This window comes from Anser brachyrhynchus (genome assembly GCF_964034855.1).
Source record: "Anser brachyrhynchus genome assembly, chromosome: 6".
Classification (NCBI taxonomy): domain Eukaryota; kingdom Metazoa; phylum Chordata; class Aves; order Anseriformes; family Anatidae; genus Anser; species Anser brachyrhynchus.
This window is the reverse complement of record NC_137700.1, coordinates 37,551,693-37,574,244: the sequence shown is the minus strand read 5'-3', so window position 1 is coordinate 37,574,244 and position 22,552 is coordinate 37,551,693. Positions and strand designations below refer to the sequence as shown.

At 39.3% G+C, this 22,552-nt stretch overlaps 1 protein-coding gene across 2 annotated transcripts; it reads right to left on the bottom strand.

The window, feature by feature from the left end:
• Window positions 1-2,802: 2,802 nt before the first annotated feature.
• LOC308197340 (pancreatic lipase-related protein 2-like) lies at window positions 2,803-22,258 on the bottom strand. 2 transcript variants are annotated; one of them, XM_080597634.1, is made up of 13 exons: window positions 22,028-22,257; window positions 20,954-21,002; window positions 19,322-19,476; window positions 17,693-17,818; window positions 16,141-16,320; window positions 15,619-15,727; window positions 14,366-14,485; window positions 14,162-14,284; window positions 11,623-11,738; window positions 9,970-10,099; window positions 8,706-8,817; window positions 8,063-8,227; window positions 2,803-7,947 (listed from the first exon to the last, which is right to left on the bottom strand). In XM_080597634.1, exons 2-13 carry the CDS (start codon window positions 21,000-21,002, stop codon window positions 7,884-7,886), a joined length of 1,449 nt encoding a protein of 482 aa, XP_080453760.1. In that variant the 5' UTR covers window positions 22,028-22,257; the 3' UTR covers window positions 2,803-7,883. The 2 variants fall into 2 exon arrangements, with proteins under 2 accessions (XP_080453760.1, XP_080453759.1); XM_080597633.1 differs by having other exon boundaries at window positions 2,805-7,947; window positions 16,186-16,320; window positions 22,028-22,258.
• Window positions 22,259-22,552: the final 294 nt, after the last annotated feature.

The window sequence follows — 22,552 nt, the reverse complement described above, 5'->3', positions numbered from 1 at the left end:
GCTTTAACATTGGTTTGTGTGCTCTGAAATAAAACCAACAACTCTTGGCACTGTTGCAAACAGCATAGAGCCGAGAAACCACAGCTACCTTCATTCAGACATGTCAGGAGGAGAAGGAGAGGATGATGATAATCACCATTGTGCATCTTTTTCTCTAATGGCCGAGTGACTAGAGAAGTGGTCCAGCACATAAGTCCCAAATTCTTTTCTTTGCTCAGCAGGCTGTGGGTCTTAATGAGCTCAGACCACGGAGTGTGTCACAACCCAGTTCTCTCAGCAGCTCCTGGGCAAGACCTCAAGTCACTGCACTGCTACCTATGGGATGGGTGCTCCCATAGTCACCTGTTCACACAACTGTGAATGACATTCATCCTTATACATGGAGTGATTCAACTGCCTAGGGGCAGGAAGTGACTTGGGTTGAATATAAGTTTCATATAAGAAGCCAGTTTGTGGTCCTGAGATACGTGCAGTGTTTGAGAGAAGGTATAAATTCAGAAATATCACCTAAGGTGCATTTTTTTCATATGCTAAGCAGTACATAACGTGCTCAGCATGCATTGTAAAATACAAGACATGAGCGTCTGTCACTCCTTGTAGTCTATGGAGCCTGTGCAAGTGTTTGGGTTAGGGTCTGGTTCTTGTTTGTTGGTGAAGTGGTGCAAACCAATGCCATCTGCAGCGATAATCACTAGCAAGAAGTCTCAGGAATCAGGAGGAAGCAGTGGCTGGTCAGTGATGGGATCTCATATTTAATTGCTGCTCAGGCTGAAGACAAGTATGTAATTTCAGATAAGGGAACAGATCTAGCTAGTAAGAAATGATTTACAGATCTATTGTATAATCTATACTCATTGACTGGAAGATAGAAATTGGGCAGCACTTATGGGAACAGTATCAGATGGATACAGCTCTTTGGATAAGTCAGGGAAGGCATGGGGCTGGGGAGCCACAGAATAGAGATAAGGAGTGTCATGTTCCCCGTTTGTCAGCATATCGGCATGTAAGTTATATGGAAAGCAGCCAGTGAAACTGGTGCCTCTATTAATGATGAAATATCTTCCAAAATTGCTGACATCTTTGTGTGAAAATCAGACCCCTTAAAAGTGTTTGTTAGGGGACCAGGACTGCTGGGTATGCTCAAATATTTTGCTGTAATTTCCACAGAGCTCGCGTTTTGTGTGTGAGTGTTAAAATGGTGCTGCAGAACACCCCCAGCAGCACAGTTACAATCTGAAACAGAAATGCAGGCTCATAAGAACAAGATATACAATACCTCCTTGGACTAATGTGCATGAATAACTGAGAAAAGTATTTGACAAGGATTTAAGTTCAATAACTGCATTCTTCATTTTGCTTTTTCATCTGCTCTGTATGTTGTAGAAGTTGTAGTTAATATGGAGGAACCATACACATTTTCAACAGAGAAGCTGTCAGTGTATTTCAGAGGAATATGCAGTGGTGCAGATAATATTAACGTAGCTCAGATTGACAAGATGGATTCAACACTAGAAAGAATTTATAGCCTATGTTACAGGGTTTTCGAGGTCTAGCTTGCTTTAGGAATGGCTGCTTTTTCTTGGTATGTTTTTATGACTTAAGAGGAACAGTAGGTTTTTACGGATAGTAAGAAAAGTCTGGCTTCTGCAGTTGCCTCTGACAATATGCAAGTGAACGCATCCAGATGGTTTTATAAATGTCAACTTGAAAATTATCAAGGACATAAATGTATTCTGATGGTAGTGGCCTTCGCATTAGCAGGAAAAAAAGGATCAAAACACTCACTGAGAATCATGTTCTCCAAAGGAAACTCAGCAACTGTGTTTCAAGTGCAGTGATATATAAATTACCAAGGCTTTCATAGCAAGATAAGTGAATAAAATTCTAAAAGCAATATTTTTCTCTCTCATTTCAATTTTAGATTGAAGATGGTTAATGAATTTCTTAGCTTGAAAGAAGGTCACCTGGAAGTAGCTTTGTTATTGCATCCCCTAGAGAATTGCTAATATGCATAGACAAAGACCACTCACCTTCTTGGAGAATCTTACCGTTAGTCCCTGAGTGACAGAGCCACGAATAAAAGACTTTCTTGATATTTCTATTGTCTAACTCTGATGTGTTCATTCTGGTCAAGTGAGCAAACTTTATATTGAATAAAAAGCAAAACCAATTTGCCTTAGCGTATCCTTTTCAGTGTTGCACAGCAGCAATAAAATGAATATTTTGGAGATGATAAATATTGATGACCTTCCATGATACTTGCTCCCTGCTCATTGAATCAGTCAAAGCAGTCCCTTGCCCTTGCCCAAAGCAAGCAGAGAGAATGTTAACTTCTGGTTTTGTGAGCTGAAGACTTATGGAGCATAGGATCATGGTAAGGAAACAGAAACAGGAGAATTTTAAAGGTGGCGATGGAAGTAACCAAAACCAGAGTGGGTGGAAAGATTAGGGAGAGCCAGGCTTCCTTTCCAAGTAATAGGCAGAATTAAAAGAGAAGAGGGTGAAGTCCTTTTTTCTGAATGTTTTATTTCCTACTAACACTAAAATATTTAATTTATTTGAAGAAAGAAGCAGAAATAAAAAGGAATAGCTGTAGGTTTTGCCTTGGAGACTGATAGGCAAATGCAAATCTTCACAAATGATATGAAAGAATGGATCTGAACAGCTCAGACACAAAACAGTGGCTTAGAGCAAAGTTAGCTACCTTGGGCTCTGGACACCTCTTACATTAGATCCTAAGCTTTCCTAGTGTCTGAAATATATGGGACGAAAAGGAGGCTGACCCCAATGTCAGCATGTATTTTCAGATATTGCTTGTGCTTCCGGTGTTGCAAGACACTTGGCCGATCCCATCTTGTGGTAGCTAGGAGGAGAGGTATGTTGTCCGGTAACGCGGCAATCTAGGTGTGCTCTGTTTGTGTGCGGGTTGGTGATGATGCATGCTCTTTCCGGAAGGTTTTAGATCCTTGATAGCTAGAGATAAAGAACAAATTCCTGGCTCTGTTTTATTTTGGAAATATGCCATTAAAAATAAATTTCAGCATGCTATCAACATCCGCTTCATAGTGATTGGAATCAGCATAGCTTGAAGCAGCCCGGAGACTGAAATTGCCGAGTCCCTGATTCTGTGTTAATAAAAAAGAGATTCATGAGTTTCATAGACCGTCTGCGTAGATAGGCTTTGTGATGGGTCAGCGAGCAACTGTTTAGCCTGCCAGAGGCAACCTCAATCTCAACCAGCTTTGATTTTGGAAGGATAACTGAAATAAGTGTTGGGAAAGCACATTCAAAGCTCCTCATTTTTTTGCTTCTGTTCCAGGACAACGCTGAAGGTTACTGTTAGAGCCTATGGGTTACACAGAATACCCTGACCTAAAAATTGGTTAAAGTCTCAGCAAAATCCTGTCCCAATTATTTTATTTTACCCTCTATATAGCATGCACATATTTGGAAGTTGGAGCGTATTGTAGAGAAAAAAAAATCACTAATTTTGATTGAGGGAAGTAAACATAAATAATTTCACTATAAAAATATTAATGAGAATTTGCAAGAAAAGGGACTGAGGTGATAAACTTGCAAGAATGCTATCTGGGAAGACCAACTTGCTCCCAAGATGTGTGAGGTTATGGGTGGGTTAGTAACTGATATAACACAACTGCAGGTTTAGACATTACTTGAAAAAAGGGAGAACAGATCTCAGATGTAACAAAGTCCCCTTAGGATGTAAATTCTCAGGCACTGTGCCACTGTAATCATTCACTCGTTTCTGGTATGCCAAAGACAAAAACTCTAACCTAAATTAAAAGCAAAGAGAGAAATCAGAAAAAAAACCATACAACTATATAGAAAATAATTGATTTATCTTCTCTTGGGGAAAAGCAAGCCTGAAGCGAGAAACAAAAACTGATGATAAAATCATGTGAAAGCAAGTGAAATAGAGATCTTGCAGATTATCTAGGGGAAAAAAGAAAAAAGCATGATGTATTTTTTATTCATGGAGAAATTTAAGAAATTTCCCGTGGCGTTTCTGTAAGTAAAGATTCTGGCAAGTGACTGGGCTATAAAATGATGTAATCAGAAAGCAGATAGTTTTAAAGGTAGGATGAAGGCATTGGGGAGGCTTTCTGTGTAAGAGATGGGTCAAGCTTCTTCTCTAACAAAAATGAAAGACCAGAAGGACTTCTAGAACAAAGTGATTATTTATTTCCTGCAGATTTGTGGTTCATTTTCAAGGATTTTATCAACATATTCTAGGGTATTAAAATAGTGTGAAAAAATCTGAATAGTCAGAGAAATAAAATAGATAGGATCAAAAGTGGGAAGAGAGATGACTGCATAAACAAAGCATCAAGGTCTTCACCTAATAGTTCTCATTAAGTATTTTTTTGCTTTTTGTTCTGGGCTCACAAATATTTATGAGGGACTTTTTGATACACTGCATTTTTTTTGAAAGAGGAAAGCACACTTTTTGCTGTGCTTGCAACAGAGGAAGAGAGGTAACAACCTCAGGTTGCACCAGGGGAGGTTTATTTTGGATATCAGGAAGAGTTTCTTGATGGAAAGGGTGGTTAAGCATTGGAACAGGCTGCCCAGGGAGGTGATGCCATCCCCAGAGGTAATTAAAACATCTGTGGATGTGGCACTTAGGGACACGGTTTAGCTGTGGACTTGTAGTGTTAGGTGGATGGTTGGACTTGATGATCTTGAAGTCTTTCCCAACCTAAGTGATTCTATGATTCCATTTTATTCCTGTTACCAGAGAACTCTGATACAAATGGTTCTTGTTTTCAGCACTTCTTGAAAAGCATACTGTTTCTGCTAAAATTATTGTTTCTGATGCTACATATAAGCCAAATGCAGATGATGTAAGTGGAGCAGAGAGTTAGCATTGTGCACTACTTTTTATTGCTGTTCCTTTATTCTATAAAAGATCTAAGAGGTTTGTTTGTTTGTTTGACTTTATCACCTTGCCAAAAGTGTGTTTTGAGAGAGAGCAGGGACTGAGGTGGAATGTCTTATGATGGTTTGTTAGTAGTTTACCTTGGCATTATTTTTGTAGTGAACAAATGCTTAAGGAGAATTAAATGAAATTTTTGTTGCAACTCTGAAGCACTCTCAGTATTACAGAATATTTACATAATTTAAAAGACTGAATGGATATCGTCATACATCCTTAGAAATCCTAGACAAACAAAGCACATTTGATTAAAAAGAAGTCTACTTTTCAATTTGACATTCAAACACTTCAAAAAGTACATCATATGACATTTTAAAGATGCAATTTAAGTTGTTATAACAATCTTACTTATGTTGTTGTGAAGACATGAAGCTATTACCTCTTCCAGTCATTGTCAAAGGCAGAGTATCTTGTGAAATATCAAACCCTTGCATTTTATGGACTGGCTCCAATAACACAAAGTGATAGAATCCAAATTTTCCATACCAAGTAATAATTTTGATTTTTAATTACAAAGAGAAACAGGAGAAAAAAAAAAAGCATAAATACTAAACTAAACCAGCAACACACAGCTGCTTTCAATATTTTTTTCACCTGTAGTTCATAAAAATAAACCTCCTCTGTTTCCTGCTCTGTTTATAGATGTCTTAGCAAAAATGTGCTGTGCTGATATTTACTATACCAAAGAGTGAAAATTAACTCAAGAAAGAGTATATAATATAAACACAAAGTGGGACAAGACAAGGGGTAGAAAGTAACACAATATTTTGTTCTTAGTCGTACTGATTGGGTGAGGAAACACCTATTTTTAAGGGGCCTAATCAGCTTATAGCAGATGTTATCAGCTCATGTGAGTTGCTATATTTTATCAGAAAGCTGTTGAAATCAACAGCTAAAAATTAAACAAAATGAAAGTTTGTATTTTTGAAGGGAAGAATATGATTTATGATTCATAAAAACATCAAAATAATGTTCAAAATTGCAAGGAAGACACAGCCAAATATGGAGACAGAAGGGAAAGGGTTTGTGCTTTACAAACTCCTGAATTCAGCAGGGTGATGTTTCTTTCTAGTGAGAAGCCATGGCCCACATTATCCTGTTCACCCTGATTCCTCATGTCATTAAATCAGATAATGCACTTCCTGGCCCTGCTAAACACATTTTTTGAGTCCCCAAGAAAAATATTTACGTCTCTTTTGCTTAAGGCCCTGAGTGCATGAACAGAATAGTAAGTATTCCTTTCCTCCTCCCTCTATCTGCTAAATTTGTGCAACTCTGAGGCAGAGAGCCATGCCTGATTTATGACAGATGCCAAGATGGTGTGATTCCTAACTATAGGTATTTCCCAGCTATGTACATGTACCCAGGGGTTTGGTTTATACTTCTCTGGGGAATTAATTCCACGCTTGGGAAGGTTTCTGGATCCTATTCCTCATGTGGGTGGAGGTGGTAAACATACCAAAGCAGGGAGCCTGTGAAAGTGGACAGATTTTTGAACTTCAATTCAAATATCCTAAGCAATCTCCTCTGGCAAACTTCATGGGAACTGACTGGATTCTGATATCTCAAAATTATTGCTGCATAATTTATAACACACCCGTTCATCACTCATGTTTAGCCTTGTGTAACCCGTCTCATCAACAGTGTTTCTGGTGAACCTCATTGGAAGTATTCTGGAATAGCTAGTTATTAGGATGGGACAGATCAGAGTTGGCCAACATGATTCCCACATTGGATTTCTGTGCCCAAATGATAAACCTTATATTAGGTTTAAATATTTGCTGTGTCCCTTAGACCACAGTGAGCAATAAAATCCAAAAGGATTTTTGTGGTGAGCTTCTACTGAAACAAAAACAGTCTTGCTAGCCTGATTTTGCTAAATAGTGTTATCAAAATACTCCCAAATGGTCTGGGGCAATGCTACAATAATGAAAATACTGCAGATGAGGCCCAACTTAAGCATCATCAGAATTCTTGTGGGGAAAAGTTTTGTATCTCAGAAAGGGGCATATTAAGTTCCTTATAATGGAAAAATAACCACGATCCTAAATATTTTTCTAAGATCCTTTCCCTGAAATTATGGGAGGTCTTAAAGGTTTTCTGGTTTTAGAAAAGCAAGGTGCAGGTGAAAAATTCAGCTTCAATGGCAAAGGGAACATTATTATTTTGAAGGCTGACAGAAAATTTAATATCTTCAATAGCACAACATTATCGTGATAAAGAAGGTACCCATTTCAAGTACAGAGTCCCAGCTCACCCAATGTTCAGCAGAGCTGAACACAGCAAGTCAACGAAAAAGGCAACAATCAAATATTCTGCTGTGCATTAAGTTGTCCTGCTTGACACAAGGTGAACTTTGATGGTTGAGTTTCTCAGGGTACAACTTGGTATGCAGCCCCAGCTCCTAAACAGTCTTTTGGTTGTGTTGCTAAAACGTTGTTTAAATACATTCTTCAGGAAGGAAAGGCAGGTGTCACTCAATGCCATTAAAACTCTGAATATTTTTATATTAAAATTATTTGTCAGAATCCTCACATAGAATAAGATGCTCCAGAAAGCATGAAGGTGTCCTTTTCCTGAACAATCAAGCAGGCACAGTTAAAGGATTTGTCTGTCTATGCTGTGTTGGTTGTTGTTGTTGTTTTGTTTTTAACCTATTTTAGTATTGTCCTCCTTGACTTTGCAATACAACCAAACCATGTGATTGTATAGATGGTAAAATGCCTGTTAGCTGTGGCTGTAACTAGAATTCACAGAAGTGTAGCTCCCCAGTTTGGATACAAGCTGACAGCACCGATTTAGAAATAGAGCTTCAGTAGTAGGCTGGAAAAAATGTCCATTTCTGTTGGAGGAGCTTTGCCAGCAGTTTGGCTGAAGAAGCAAGCTCTTGCCGAGGGCAGACAGCTGTGGCATTCCTCTCCCAGCCCTAGCAAGGCATCAGGGTTTGCCATTTGTTCGGCTGCACAGACCCGTGGCCACAGAACACAGACCTAGCAGCAAGAGAAAAGTTTAAGAAAACAATCTTCAGCACAATGGCATATTTTTCTATTCCCCACCCCTACCCCCAGAGTCACAGCATGGAACACAATCAGGCTGTATACTCACACATTTCCATCTTCCCCAGATATTACAGTGACTTCGTCAGCTCCCATGCAGCCTCTGTGTACCTGACCTAGATGCTTCTTCCAGAGAAACTCGACTTTTGAAATGTTCCCAGAAATTTCTGTATCGATATAGTTCAAGTATGTATTGCCTGGCTTGAAAGTTCCCCTGCCAAAAAAGAAAAGCATATAGATGAAATATAAATCCACGTTTACTGGAAAAGGCTAGGCTGAGTGGGCCACAATGCCAGACTCTGGCATGGTTCGTAAGAAACATGCAACTTCCCTGCTGGTGTACATTCCCTAGGAGAGGGAATGATCACACAATTATGCATCATTCGTCTCTTTGTCATCTTAAAGATTTCCAAATGACATGCCTGAGACCAGAAGTAGCCTACTATCAGGCCCCAGAGCTCTTTGCTCTTGCCCACTTTGCTATACCAACCTTTGTCTGAAAAGAAAGCACAGAGCTATAGAGACCAGCAAGCACATTTTGACCACAGTCTGTAGCATGAGGAACCCTGAACACGTATCACCTGTTTTTATGACCAGTGTAGATCACGGATCACAAAGAACAAGATAAGACATGTAAAAAGAGACATTACAAATTCAGTATAACAATTTTTCAACAGTGATGGTATACTTACTTGTCAATTGTATATTTTCTCCTGATCCCATTAGTACCAGTCAAGGCTACATCTATATTTCCCTTCATGGTTTCTGTTGCAGATACCCTGACACATATCTCTTTTCGCCAGCCTTTGAAAACAAAATGAAATACGAGGGAAAGAAATCTCTTTACAATCATTGAAACCTATATTTCAATGCCTTTCAGGGAGAGGAGAGGATTGCACAGATGTGCTTGTAAGCAAATAAAATGCTGCTCTCATTATTAAGGGAAATGTAAGTTCTGTGTGATTCTAGTAATTTTAATTTCCTTAACAGTGATCTAAATCACAGATGCCAACCAGATCCAATCTCTGTTGGCCTTCTGGCCATGTGGAGTATTTAGTCTGCCGTGGGCAACACTGCGCTTTGCTCTTCCGCTTGGCCTCAGTTTTCATTTCGTAGTTACAGTTATGAGAAATTTGGGTGTGACAGGGTGCCTCATGAGTAGTGCATATTGATTTCAAGTAACCAGGTTTGGAAATGTTTTGTACTGGCTTTAATTTGGGCTATTAAAAGGATAGTCTCTTCACCCACCTCAGGCTATGTTTTCTATAAACTCAACAATGTGGATGTTGAAATTAATGTATTCATTCAGATTTAAGAAATTAATAATTTCTCTGCACTAAAATTCATTTTTCTGCTTCGTGCTTTTCCCAAGATGAGATAGAAAAACTAGGTACAAAAAATATTTATTTCATATTCTAGTGCTAGCGAATGATGTCCTCAAAGACCATATCTGATTCATTGCCCTTGCAATTCATCATCCAGGATGGATTACAATTTATTTACAAGTTTCCTTATTTCCCATTTCTTTGTCTGCTTCTACATTAATCACATTTAAAACTATGCTTATACTTATTACTCCCCATCATCATGACTTGATGAACTTTGCAAAAATACCCTAAAATGATCTAGTTTTATAGATTTTTTGTCAATGACAGCAGTGCAGCTTTACTTGAAATCTTGCATTTTCAGCGTATAATTCCTCCCACCTTCAGCTTTATAGAGCTTTTGAAGCCATCATGTAGTTAACAAAATTTAGCAGGGTTTTTAAGTCACATGTCAGCATCAATTCTATAATTATCTCAGCCCTTCCCAGATAATGCTGATACTCCATATTCCTAACAGACATGAAATTCCATGAGCACCTCTTACTTGAGTTGATTTCTGTAGAAGTATAAGGTATTTGTTCATATAGACTTTGTTGCCACTTTAAATTCATCATCCAAAACCAGTACTTACGAGAATATGGGGGGCGGGCCCCTGTGTTTAAATAAACCTTCTGCTGTTCTTTCTCAGTTTTATAAGGAAACATGTCGGCATAATGACCCATAAGCGGGCATCTTTCCTTTCGGCATGGGAAGCATGCTCCCTGGAGGAAAATAAGTGTTTGTTACAAGAAGTTATCTATTTTAATCTCAATTCTTAAATTACAACAAATTAGGATATTTCAGCTTTCTCTCTCTCTCTCTCTCTCTCTCTCTCTCTCTCTCTCTCTCTCTCTCTTTTCTTTTTTGAAAAGGTACTTGTTTCTGAATTCATATCTTATCTTCAGTATTTAAAAGAGTGGTGGCAAAAGGAGTTGAGATGATCAGTCTGCTTATTTCTTCTGGTGAAAAAACAGAAAACAAAAAGGTTAAAATCTGGCCTAATTCTTTTTTTCCCTGCAGAGACCATGAATAAATATGTAAATGTATGCTGCACCTTACTACCTGACCTGTAAAATACAGATAAGATATTTAAGCATAGGAATAATAAAGCTTGGGGCTTCACTTTGGTATGTGGAAATTAATCTGTGTAGATTGAATATTGAATGGTCTTGTTGTCTATTAAAAAAATACTAAGCGTGTATATTTTCAGTGAAGGGATTCAATTTCAGTTGGAGAAAAAAAAGGTTTTGCAATATTTGGAGAGTTCAGTTTTGATAATGAGGAGGTTCTGCAAGAAGTGGCATCTGTGGATCCTTGGCTATTTAGGCATTAGATGAATGAAAGGCTAAATGAACATTATCAGTTGTTATTCTTCAATTGACAAAATCATTTCCCCCTCATCACTAAATTGCACGGGGTTCTGGTTTTCATTCAAGACCTGAATTACATCAGACTTTCAAGTTATGTGGCAGAATCACTACAGGCAATAACTTTTCAGCATGTCCTGGTTTCACCTGGGATAGAGTTAGTTTTCTTCCTAGTAGCTGTCATGGTGCTGAGGTTTGGACTTAGGATGAGAGCAATGCTGATAACACCCCACAATAACACACTGCAGGAGGAGGGTGAGCGAAGGGCTGTGTGGTGCTGAGCTGCCTGCCGGGTTAAACCACAACACTGCAGTACTGCAATCCTTCCTTTTGTGAGTCAATAGAAGCAAATCCAGTCCTGGCTTCCTAGTTATGTCAGGCACGAAACACCAGGACATTCTGCTGCCTTCTTTCTTGTGGTACTTGAGGGTTGTTTTATGTGGGAGCACTGCTGCGCTGTATAAATATTTGTCTCCCCTGCTCTAAATACCGTGGCTCCTTATTGCTTATACAGATGTTTAAACATTTACGAAATCCATCAGCCATCCTCTTGATGATGGGTTCCACCAGGTTTGTAAGACACTGGTTTAAATGGACGTTCTTCAGCCAGACCATGTCCCTTGCTGCTGACCTATGCAGACGGTGAACCCAGCTGTGTGTATATGTACTGTCTTCATTTTCTCCCTGATCTTTCTTAGGGTTTGCTGCTTTCACATTTTGCCCATTTTCTGCCTGTGATCAAGAGGAGGGCAGCCAGTGGGTCTGCAGAGCCATCCTCTATCCTATCATTTAGAGCGCAGAAATGGTCCCAGAATTTAAGAGAAGGAGGGCAGAAGGGATAACCTTACCCACTTCATAAACATGTACCTGATACTTACCAATATAAAATCTCGGTATGTTTCACACTGGTAGCCAAGAAATCCATTTGGAGTGGTAATACTTTCAGCATAATATCGGAGGCTTCTTTTATGTCCACATCCAATAGATCTATATGCTAGGAAAAAGCCCACATAAAAAAGATTAGAGCAATACATTAACCATAAAGTCCATGCCAAAACAGGAAATGTGGGTCTTTTTTCCTCCCTCAAAAGCATCTGTACATACAGTGAAGTCTTGGATTAAAAAACAGTAACAATTAAATGATGTTTAAAGTGCGAATTATTTGGTTTTATGGTAAAAAGCACACTTGCAACTACAAAAATATTTTTGATGGGGAAGAGCAAGGTGCTTCCCATGTGTATCCCTGTGCCCATAAAGAAGCTCACAGAGGTGGAGATGCACCTGGCAGCCTCCAAGCAGCCTCCAGTCCTGCTCCGTGCACCCTTGACTGCTTTTACTGTAGCACGAGAAGAGGGGAGGGGTAAGCCAAATTCATAGTTGCGGCATTTGCAAAGCGTATAGTAGTTACTGTGAAGTAGTTTTCGTTTGCTTACCATTATCACAATGTGGTATTTTGTAAAACCACAGTTTCCACTCACTTCTAGAATTAAAGAAAATTGTAGTAATTATTTTAACTTCAGTGGCTTTCAGTGTTTTTAAGCTCTAGAAAATCTGCGGTCATTTGACATTGGTGATTCTGTGAAATGCTCTGAAAAGCAAGATGTTTGGCAGTGTGTCCTTGATTTTGTTAGAATTATTCTAAACAAGTGCATTTTGCCCTCAGAGTGAAATTCCTAAGCAGGCAGTGCAGGGAAGAAGAAAGTGCAATTTGTGTTATATTTACAGGTCCCTTGTTACAAGCATTGTCTTTATGAGTTCCAAAGCCTCTCCTTTATCAAACACACCAACGTTAGGCTATAAAAGCAGGCTCCACTCTGCTTCAGGGTCGGGGGACCTTGCCTGATTATAGGGTGATGTCTTGGAGGCACTGAAGTAATTGCAAGCTGGCACAGCTTTTGGTGAAATCAGAATTTCACCTAGAGTTATACATCAATATTTATGCATCTTAAAGATAGACCGGTTGATATTGACCAGTTGATACACATTGCTCTTTACGTAGGGGGAAAAAACAAAACAAAACAAAAAAAAACTGAAGAGTATATTTGTCTGTGTTTCTTGAAAACAATCCGGGTCATCAAGGCTTCCTGAGTATATTTTCTTTATAGTTCTGTCTTTAAATCTAATTCAGAAGGGTCTGTGCTTTTAACTTTAAAACTCCCAGCTCTTAGAGTTGGCTTACTTTGTGCTAGTGCCAAATTTACTTGACATCTATACAATGGGAATATAATACTCATCTCCTTCCTGCATCAAAAGCTGTAGAAAGAAGTTACTAAATAGCATTTCTAAAGCATTTTTTTTTAACATAAAAGCACTACATAAATGTAAATATTATCAAACAGAACAGATAAGTACAAAGCAAGGTTTAAACAAGAGGCAGGAGTTAAGGCTGTCTCTATTTTTAGAAGCTGCATGAAAAACCAACTCCATCTGCTTGTGTTCAGAAGAGCTGGGCTTGTTTCTTACCACAAAACATTGCAAGCAGCCTAGTGAAATATCTGTGGAAAATACGTAATTTTTGCTGAAAACTGAGACATTTTTCTGTTGTCAGTCTTGAAGGTGTTTTGGTTCCAAATGATTCTACGTGTAGCCAGCTTTCAGTGTTGGGTTACTAAGTTCTCAAACCAGTCCTGATACAGAGCATTTATGAAAACCAGTTACTTAACTAGTGGTAGGGATTTCAAAACATTTAGCTGTGAATAACGTATGTTCTTATTTCTGTAGGGTAGGACCAGAAGGCAGGATTTGGTGTGTCTATTGGGCTCAATCCTAGGATAATTCTTATTAACTGCCCAGCTTTCTTTGAAAAACATGAACTACTAGTGCAGCAGTCATTTTAATATCTTCTGTATTTTTAACCTTGTGCCGTTCCCTTTGAAGACACTAAAGCTGCTAATGGCGTGGATGAGTATGTCTGACCCCGGTAATACTGGGACTGATGTCTTTGTAGCAAGAAGGGAAGCTCAGATTTTTAAAAACTCATTTTTGGATTACCCTGGAATGAATTTCACTGGCCCTTTGTGCGTGGAATTTCCACAGAGGTCAGTGCCAGACATTTAAAACAGGCTGGTGAACAAGTCTGTGTGCTTTGACTGAGGTTTCCACCTGGAGTTTTCCTTAATTAGTATATTGATACGCATACACATACATACACGTACATGTATATTATTTATAAACACCCATGGGTGTATAAATATGTACATTATGTACAAACACCCATGGGTGTATAAACACCCATATATGTATGGGTATTTCACAGACAGCTTTAAATCTTTCATTTTTGAGCATTCTCTCCCTACCCCAAATCTGAGGTATATAAGTAATATATACATTCAAAAGGCTTTACCTTAGCCTAGCCTGCAAACTAGCCTTTCAAACTACAGCTTATAGTGGCACATTACCTCTTTACAATATACTTACCTCTCATAAGGTCATTGATATCCCGAGCTGTGGGAGGTACTCGAAGCTGCTTGCATCCTGGCATTTTCTTCCCACCATTCGGATAAAAATCCAGGTGGCCACAAGTCTGAAGAATCCCAGGAGCTGAAATATGTAAAATGACTGAAGGCTGATCACTCTCTGATATGCCTTTGTGTATGTGTTGGCTCTTGTGTGAAAACTTACCAAAGTCAAAGAAGAGATGACCAGCGTGAGTATGAATTACATCAACAAATTCTGCATCTGAAGGATCCAGCCTAACCTTGTTAGGAGTATACTGGAAAAGAGGCCCAGCTGGATCCAAACCTCAATGAAAGGAGATGTGACTGGTTAAGTAAACAATAACTTATTTACTGTCATCACATGTGATGTGTATACACTATATGTCATTAAATTTCTACCTTTATTGCTAAGATAAAAATCTATTTTGTGGATGTAGGACAGCCGTCCAAACAAGTGGGGTTTTAATAGAACTGTGGCTGGAGGCAACACAGTAAAAGGATGGATGGATGGTTGACTTACTACTGGGGAATAGTGTCATAGGAAGAGGTGTTGTTTTTTTTTTTTTTTTTTATAGTAGCAGAAGATGTGAAATTTTGGTATGTTATTCTAACCATGCATGTTTGTCTGAGAATTTTTATCTGGTCAAAAATTTCTTTGAAATAGCAAATTTTCTTAAAAACATTGTCCTCCACTTCAGGCTCACTGAGCTCTCTCTGTGGCCAGAGCACTAAAATTCTGATCCCATTTTCCCCAAATTGCACACAGCCTAGTCAAAGAAATGTCTATGCAAAGCAAAGAACTGACTGGAGGAGAAAGGAAAGCAGAAAATACTGAGCCTTTAACAGATGTGATGTGGGAGTGTGTCATGATATTGTGCCTCCCTGCGTAGCTATGCAGCTAATAGCTTTCTTCCTTTCGAGGGTGCCCACAGCTATTTATTGTCTCATCCCGACACAGTAAATATAGGGGTATTTAGTTTTTCATTTCAGATTTTCAATCTTAACTGCTGAAAAGTCATGTTAGAGCGGGCTTTTAAAACCAAATATGATAATGAGTTGCTAACATATTTACAAGTCTGTTATTCCAGATGTAACACGGTATTTTCTTCCTGCTCTTCGATATAGCTAAAAATCATAGGCAGCATGCTCTCAGGGACTCAATATGATCTATGCAAAGTGACATATATTTAGCCACAGTAGGGACAGTTAAACCTTTCTGTTGCTGTCCAGCCTTTCTCAGGGCTGTGACTGGTGATGTGAAATGGCATGGGATAGGGCATGGCTTCATTTGTGTGCAGTCACGCTGGCTGTATCCTGTTACTTAAGGCAAAGCAACATAGTGCAGTCTGTGTCGTGTTCGTTAGGTAGCAGTGACTCTCTGGTTCTCTTAAGTTGCATTAAAATATAAAGCTTCTGCAGCTGAAACAGCTTCAGTACCTGTTATTCTTCCAATGCCAGGTTTCCGTCTCCCTGCCTCCCCTGCAGCATGTGCTCCAAGACTATGGCCAATGAAGTGAATGTTGGCCGGAGAGTAGCCGTAGTCTTTCTGTGAAAGATGTACGGAAAGGAAAAAACAAGGGTGCTAAATGGGAAATAAGGTATGAATAAAGCGGCTGTGGTGCTATGGAGGTGCTCCACCACCCAGCTCCTGCAGGAGGAGGAGGCCACGTGCTGCTGGCACGCTGGGCTCGGCTGAGCCTCTGTGGGGAAAGTGTGGCTTTGGGTGGCTGTGGGAGAATCGCTTCTCTGTGCTGCCATCCGCTTGTAGCTGGAGGCAGGGTGTGAGGCCCGTGGAGGGATATTTTAGTCATGTTGGCCCTTGACTCCTGCTCCTCTCCTTGCCAATTTTCCTAGTCTCCAGCCAGATGGCTCATCCAGAAAAAAGGCCATCACGAGCATCTGTACTTTCTGACTACATCACATCAAATCTAAAGATGCTACCTTGACCACAGGCTTTACCATACAGACTGCATGCTGGTGTTCACATTCCATGGGTACTTGTACCTCGAGAAGGTTCACAAGATACACGAGCTCAGCCCCCACGATGCGGACGTTGTTAACTGCTTCAGTGTACAAGCCACTGGAGCCACCCGTCCAGTCAATCAGAATGCAGTTTACATCTTCAACATGAAACATGAACTGTTGGGTGTGAAAAGAAGAAGGAAACAAGTGTGAAGCACAACTCTTCCAGGTTATGCGCAAATAATCATTCGTTTTGCTCTACCTGGGGGTTCTCATTGTAGTTCTGTGCATTTAGATTTTTGCATCCCATCCTTGCAGAATTGGCATGCTGCTCCCATCACGAGGTTCTTTTGAGTTCCCCCTCTGCTCTCCTGCTGTCTTCTCTGCACACTGTTTTACAGAAGCCTGTGGAGCAACTTGTTGACTCCAGTCCGCAAGGCCAGAAAGCAGGCTGCCATAGAGTACTCTATGCAGTAGTTATTCTTGTCAGTGGTGTGTTGAACACAAGGCGGGCATAGTGGGAGTAATTTGGAGATATATCATCAGGACTTGGCCAGTGATTTTTTTTTTTATTATTTTTTTTAAAGCAAATAAAATTATACAGCTCTTAGGGGATTCTTTCTAGTAGTGCGTTTTTCTAATATCATCCTAGAAACTCAGATTTTGCATCATTCCATTACTCAGAAAGTGGCATAGCAAAATGATGCTATATGCACCTGCTTTGTTTATGGGACTGGTAAGGATATATTTTAGAGCATTTTTTCCCATTAATACTGTAGAACCAACACAAGGAGGCAGACTGGAGGCAGGTTTGAACACTGCATAAAGGTGTCTAACAGCTGGTTTCAGTTCTGTTTTCCTTTCCAGCTGCTGTTCCTGGTTTTAGAATATCAGCTTGTCTTAGTTACCCCAGTTAGAAAAAGAGGATTGAGTGATTTCTTTTTTATTGTCCAAGCTCCATTCTTCAAAATTTATACATTCAGATCGTCTAATGAGATTCATAAATTCACGTTCATGTGCTTGAAATGCTCAGCCCACGAATCCAAGTATTTTAAACAAACTATTCTACTTAGAGACTTTTGGCAAGTGAACTTTCTGATTTTTCATTTTGAAACAATTTCATTTTTTCCATGTTCCTAAATAAAATGAAACCAATCTGCTGAACAAAACATTTTAGTTTTGGTAGATCAAATGCCTCACTCGATCTGAAATGTTTATTTTGAACTTTTGCTGAGGTGAAAAAAGTGACCTCTTTTATTCCTTTATTATTGTCAAGGAATTGAAAAACCAATCAATTATAGCTTTCACTGTGGAGGTGAATGCAGCAAAAAGCTATTAAGTAGGAGTCTGAAGTGCTCTATAGCTAGGAACAAGCAGGCAGTTTTCTGAAACTGAACTTGATTCCGAGGATTTTTCTGCTCATATATTCCCAGAATTAAAAAGAAAACAGAGAAGTTAAGTTTCATAAGCCAATTAATGGGGAATGTCTATGGATATTTTCACTTTCAAATACAAGTACGACGACTGTCAGACAGTAATCACACCATACCCTGCACATGTTTGATATCCAGGGGAGGTCCACTCCACCGAGATGGCCATGTATAATGAAGCGAGTTTTCCTGTGTGCTCGAAAATTTGAAGCTTTGATAGTTGAAGGATTTGAAGGAGAAATTTTCTGTGTTGAACCAAACAAACAAGACAACAACAATAACAATGTGAATGCTCTGTACAAGCGCACAGTTAGATATGGGGCAGAGTATCCCAATATTTAGAGCATAGTTCTGTTCTGGGCTCTGAAGAGATGGGTCTTGTTCCTGGTCCTAAACTGCCTTGCTGGGGAATCTCACTAAACAGCATCAACAAATTCAACTTCTATTTAGTTGAACTAATGATATCAGTATCCTTTGCACAATGCTTTGAGATATACAGGTACAACACATCGTATAAATAAAATATTTTATCAAAAATCATAACCAAAATATAAAAAATAGTGTTTTCTACAAGGTATAATGCAGTTGATTTTGAATCTGTATCTTTTTTTTTTTTTTCTCTTTAAGATAAGATTTGCATTCCAAGCTTACTCATATATTATCTTAAAGCTAGTCTAGACAGCATGACAAAGGCCACCAGGCTGACAGTAAAGGCTGTAGATATTTTGGGGTTTATGGAGAGGGAAGGCATTATTTTCTTCAAAAATGAATTCTGAATAATGCATTCCTTTTGAAAACTGGCACTTATTTTTTGTTATAGCTTGGTAAGCTTAAAAGGGATGCCATGCACTAGCTAGAGCACATCTCACCTCCTGTGAAAGATTGACTCAGGTTGAAAGCTCACAGACTCAGAGATGTCTGAGGTGACTCAGAGAGGAGAAATCACTAAAAGTCTCCACTGTGACTACCATTTATAAAACAAACAAACAAACCCATCTGTGAAATCTTTTTCATTTATCATAAACCAGCAACAACAAAGCAGCCCTTCTCATTTTTCACATTAAATTACTTAATTTTTCCTTGCTTTTTGTCCAAGTAAAATTCACAGGGATGGTCATTCTCTTCTTCATTTTTTTCTTTAGTCTCGTTTTCCTTTCTAAGCTTTTCTTTAAATTTTCATCCCATTTTCCTTCCCTTCTCTGGTGCGCAGTTACTTTCTCTCCTAATCTTCCCTCTTAACTACCTACCTACTCTTAGGGTTCAGTGTTGGCCATCACATGAGCAGAGCCTCTGAGACTAGTTATGTATCATTAAAAGGATCCTGTAATCATGTAGGAACTGCACCCCCAATTCGTGCATATAGGCCTGAAATATATTTTTCAGCTGGAGACGCACAGAGTCCAAAACTGAGCATTCCTTTTATACTTGTCTTACTTCTGGCTTTGTAATGATAAAACTGAAACTGAATTTGGGCCATTTGCTTATTGTAGAGAAGTACATAGAATAAATGCAAAATGTCTTTGACGACTTGTGTTAGAAGACTGCAAGTTAGTAAGATGTCACAATTATACCTGGCCCATCAGAGAGCTGATGTGAGGAAAAAGAAATGAGATGAAAGAAAATTGGGATGGACTGGTTGTGACATGTGTAATATGGACCGGAGCCTTTCCTGGGAGGAACAAAGCAGTCCGTATAATCTGTTGACTATGTAGTAGACTGTCAATATTTAAAGCAAACCAGTTTCTTACTTGGTATTTCATGGTGTTGTCTCTAGTGTAAAGGAGGAAATTGGTGTTCACAGCTGCTGGAGGGCTGGGCAAGCCTGCCAGTTCTCTGCCTGGGATCCCAGACCAAGGGGGATCATCGGTAAAGCATCCAAGCCTTTCGTAGCACACTTCCCTTCCTGGGACACAATGAACAATGTTAGTGTTCTGGGAATGTAGCACGCCAGGCTGCTGCCTCTTTACAAGAAGCTGGCAGGGAAGTGGAAAACAGCTGGTTCAGATTAGCATGGCACCTGTGTCCACTTTCATTAAGGGCTCAGTTGTGCTCTTATGCCTTGTGCATTTAGCAGGGACTTGAAACTGAAGATCCATTCCTGTTCCAGACATTGCCTAGAGCTCAGTTAGGTGAGCTCAGGAGAAAGCAGTATTTGTTTTGTCAAACATATTGTTAAAATAGCTATCGGAAAAAAAAAGTCTTGATCTTTTCTGTATATTGAGATCAAACTGAATTTGATGAGCTTTTGCTTTTGCTGGTAACTTTTGCTGCCAGCTCAGAGAATTCCTTCAATTTAGTGCTAGTGCTCCACGGATTATCTAAATTGTTACTTCTTCTGCAAGAATTAAAGGAGTTAAAATAACACAAGAAAATAAACCAAAAAACAACCCAGCAACAGAAAACACCCAATCATTAAAATATACACCACTGCTTGCTCCACCACTTATGTAAACCACCTCTTGTTTTTTTTAATCATCAAGGATTTAGTGGAAGCAATGGAGTAAAATCTGAGTGGAAGCCTAGAGCAAAACACAGACTAAGGAAGTATGATTTGTGGCTGAATTTCCCAATTTCTGTTGTGACTTTAATACAACAATGATGTAAATATGACACGTGGGTGTTGCCATTAAATGTCAGCCTTATCCACCATTATAGCACAATAGTTGTGAAATCCCACGTTTTTATGGCTATTAAAAAGACACTGAAAACAAAGAGAAGCTATTGCTACCGTGGATGGGTGATGGAGTCAGAATACATCAGACCATGGCTTACTCTATTTGTAAGTTTGTACAAAATTCTGATGTATTATATGCTGGAAATACATTCAGAGAAAGAGAAAATTTGATTGTGGAGCTGCAATCAAGGACTCCACAAGTGATTCAATCATTTTCAAAGTTGTGCTGTTTTGTTTTGTTTTTTCCCCTGATGCCAGGCAACTTCTGGATTGTGTTTCACTCTTTGTTTTCTCCCCATGCATCCACCCCTATTGGTAAAGAGATGTTTTGGACCAGGACTATTTTTCTTGTTCTCCGCACAGTGCTGTGCAGAGTAAGCGCCTAGACTGGCATTACAAGTTGTTGTAGCTACCATAAATGCTTGTGGGTGGGTGGGGAAAACAGTTCTGGGAGAAATTTAGAACCCATTTGTACATTAAAAAACCTTTCTAGTTCCTTTTCTGTTTGCTATCTGCAAAAGCCTTTGCAGAATTAAAGAGTGATAGGTTAAACATGGCAAAGACAAGACAGAACTCGTTACTCCTAATGAAGAAGTCTATTATATCCATTCCAAAGCATGTTCTTTTTCTAAAAAATAGTTATTGTGGTGTAAGTTGCATAAAACAATTTTTACTGTTTATAGACTTTATCAACTGTGTGTCTTACCTGTGGCTGCATCAAGAAGGAAAAGAGTAGTGATCCAGACTGCAAACATCTAAAGCAAATAAAAACGCAATTCAGACCCAATTAAAAATTGAATCTGGAATTCACCTAGGGTTTTCCTTGATCCATTAAAAGAGTCATAGTGACCACAGGAGAGCTTCACACATAATGAGCTGGGTCCAAAAGAACCAACATTTCCTTAAAGACAGCAAGTTTTCAAGAAAATACATTTGGCATTCCTTTTGTTTGCCATGGCAATACTGTGAGTATATCCTCTTAGCATCTCTTAAACGTTGTCTTCCTGACCTTGACAAACAAAGCTTTTTTTTTCCTCTAGAGCTGCAATTTATGGACAAGCAAATGAATTTTTAAACGGATTTGCGACAACATTTTTTTACAGAGTAAAATTTCTTTTATCATTTAATAGAAAAGTTATTCACAGAATTACTATTCAGTGATTATATTTAAAAGAACCCAGGAACAAACTTAATTTGTATTCCTGAATTGTACTGCAAAGATCAAACTGAGTCTTCAAGACTCTCAGCCACGTACACTTATTAGCCCTGATCTGTTTGATCACCTAATCACCAGCTGATATGTAAGCATCGGAGTAAATGGAACCAGTCAAGTACTTCGAGGTAAAGCGGGCAATGTATTTTAAGTATAGTCTTACTGCTAGTAACTTATCTTCAAAGGAAAGATGAAGAATTATTCAGGTACCATTAGTCAGTGACATAAATATATCCAGATTGACTTTAAAACTTGTATTTTGAACACTGTATTAAGTAGGTGTGCAGAATATAACATCAGTAAGAGAAGAAAAGTAAGAAGTGCATGCTATATGTGCTGTAGAATCTGACAGCTCATTCTTAGAAGACTAATATCAGGCTCCGATCCTCCAATAAGTCCTGCGTCCCCTGAAGTCAATAAAAGCCCATTAGGAGCCAAGAATTCATTGCTGTAGACTCACTGCAGGTTCAAGCATGTCCTGCTTCCATCTCACCACTCACCCAACACCCTGCACCTTATCAAGATTTGAGTTCCTGATTTCCTTGGCTCCAGTATCTCACATTTTACCTTGGCAAGTCTCAAGAGTGTTCTTCGGGTCCACCTCAGCTGATGGCAGCAAGCCTTGCAGAAGCCCTTTGAAGTGGCTGGCACGAAGCAGGACAGCTCTGCGCCAGTCCTACAAAGGCAAAGGGCAGATGGATGCTCACCCTGCCACTGCTGCGCAGCGCTCGGGCTCCTGGCAGCATCTGGGACGTCGCTGGCTGGTGCCAAAAGAGCTCTCGTTGTGTCAGGAGTGCTTCAACTAAGATAACAGGAACCAGTTCAGACCTGTTGCTGCGGGACTCCACCTGCTTAATGCAAAGTGTCAAATAGGATGTTATTGTCAATCATCGGTAATTATTTTTAAAGCTAAAAAGTACTGGGAAGTGTGATGTAAACAGTGAACACGCAGCCTGTCAGCACCACGAACGGGGTTATTACCAGCAGCTTGGCTCCCCACCTCCACGTGGTGCTGGGTTTGGATCCAAGTGACAGCAGCATGCAGAAGGCTGTAGCAGAGTCCGTCTTTTGTGTCCTACTCCAAACTTCTAA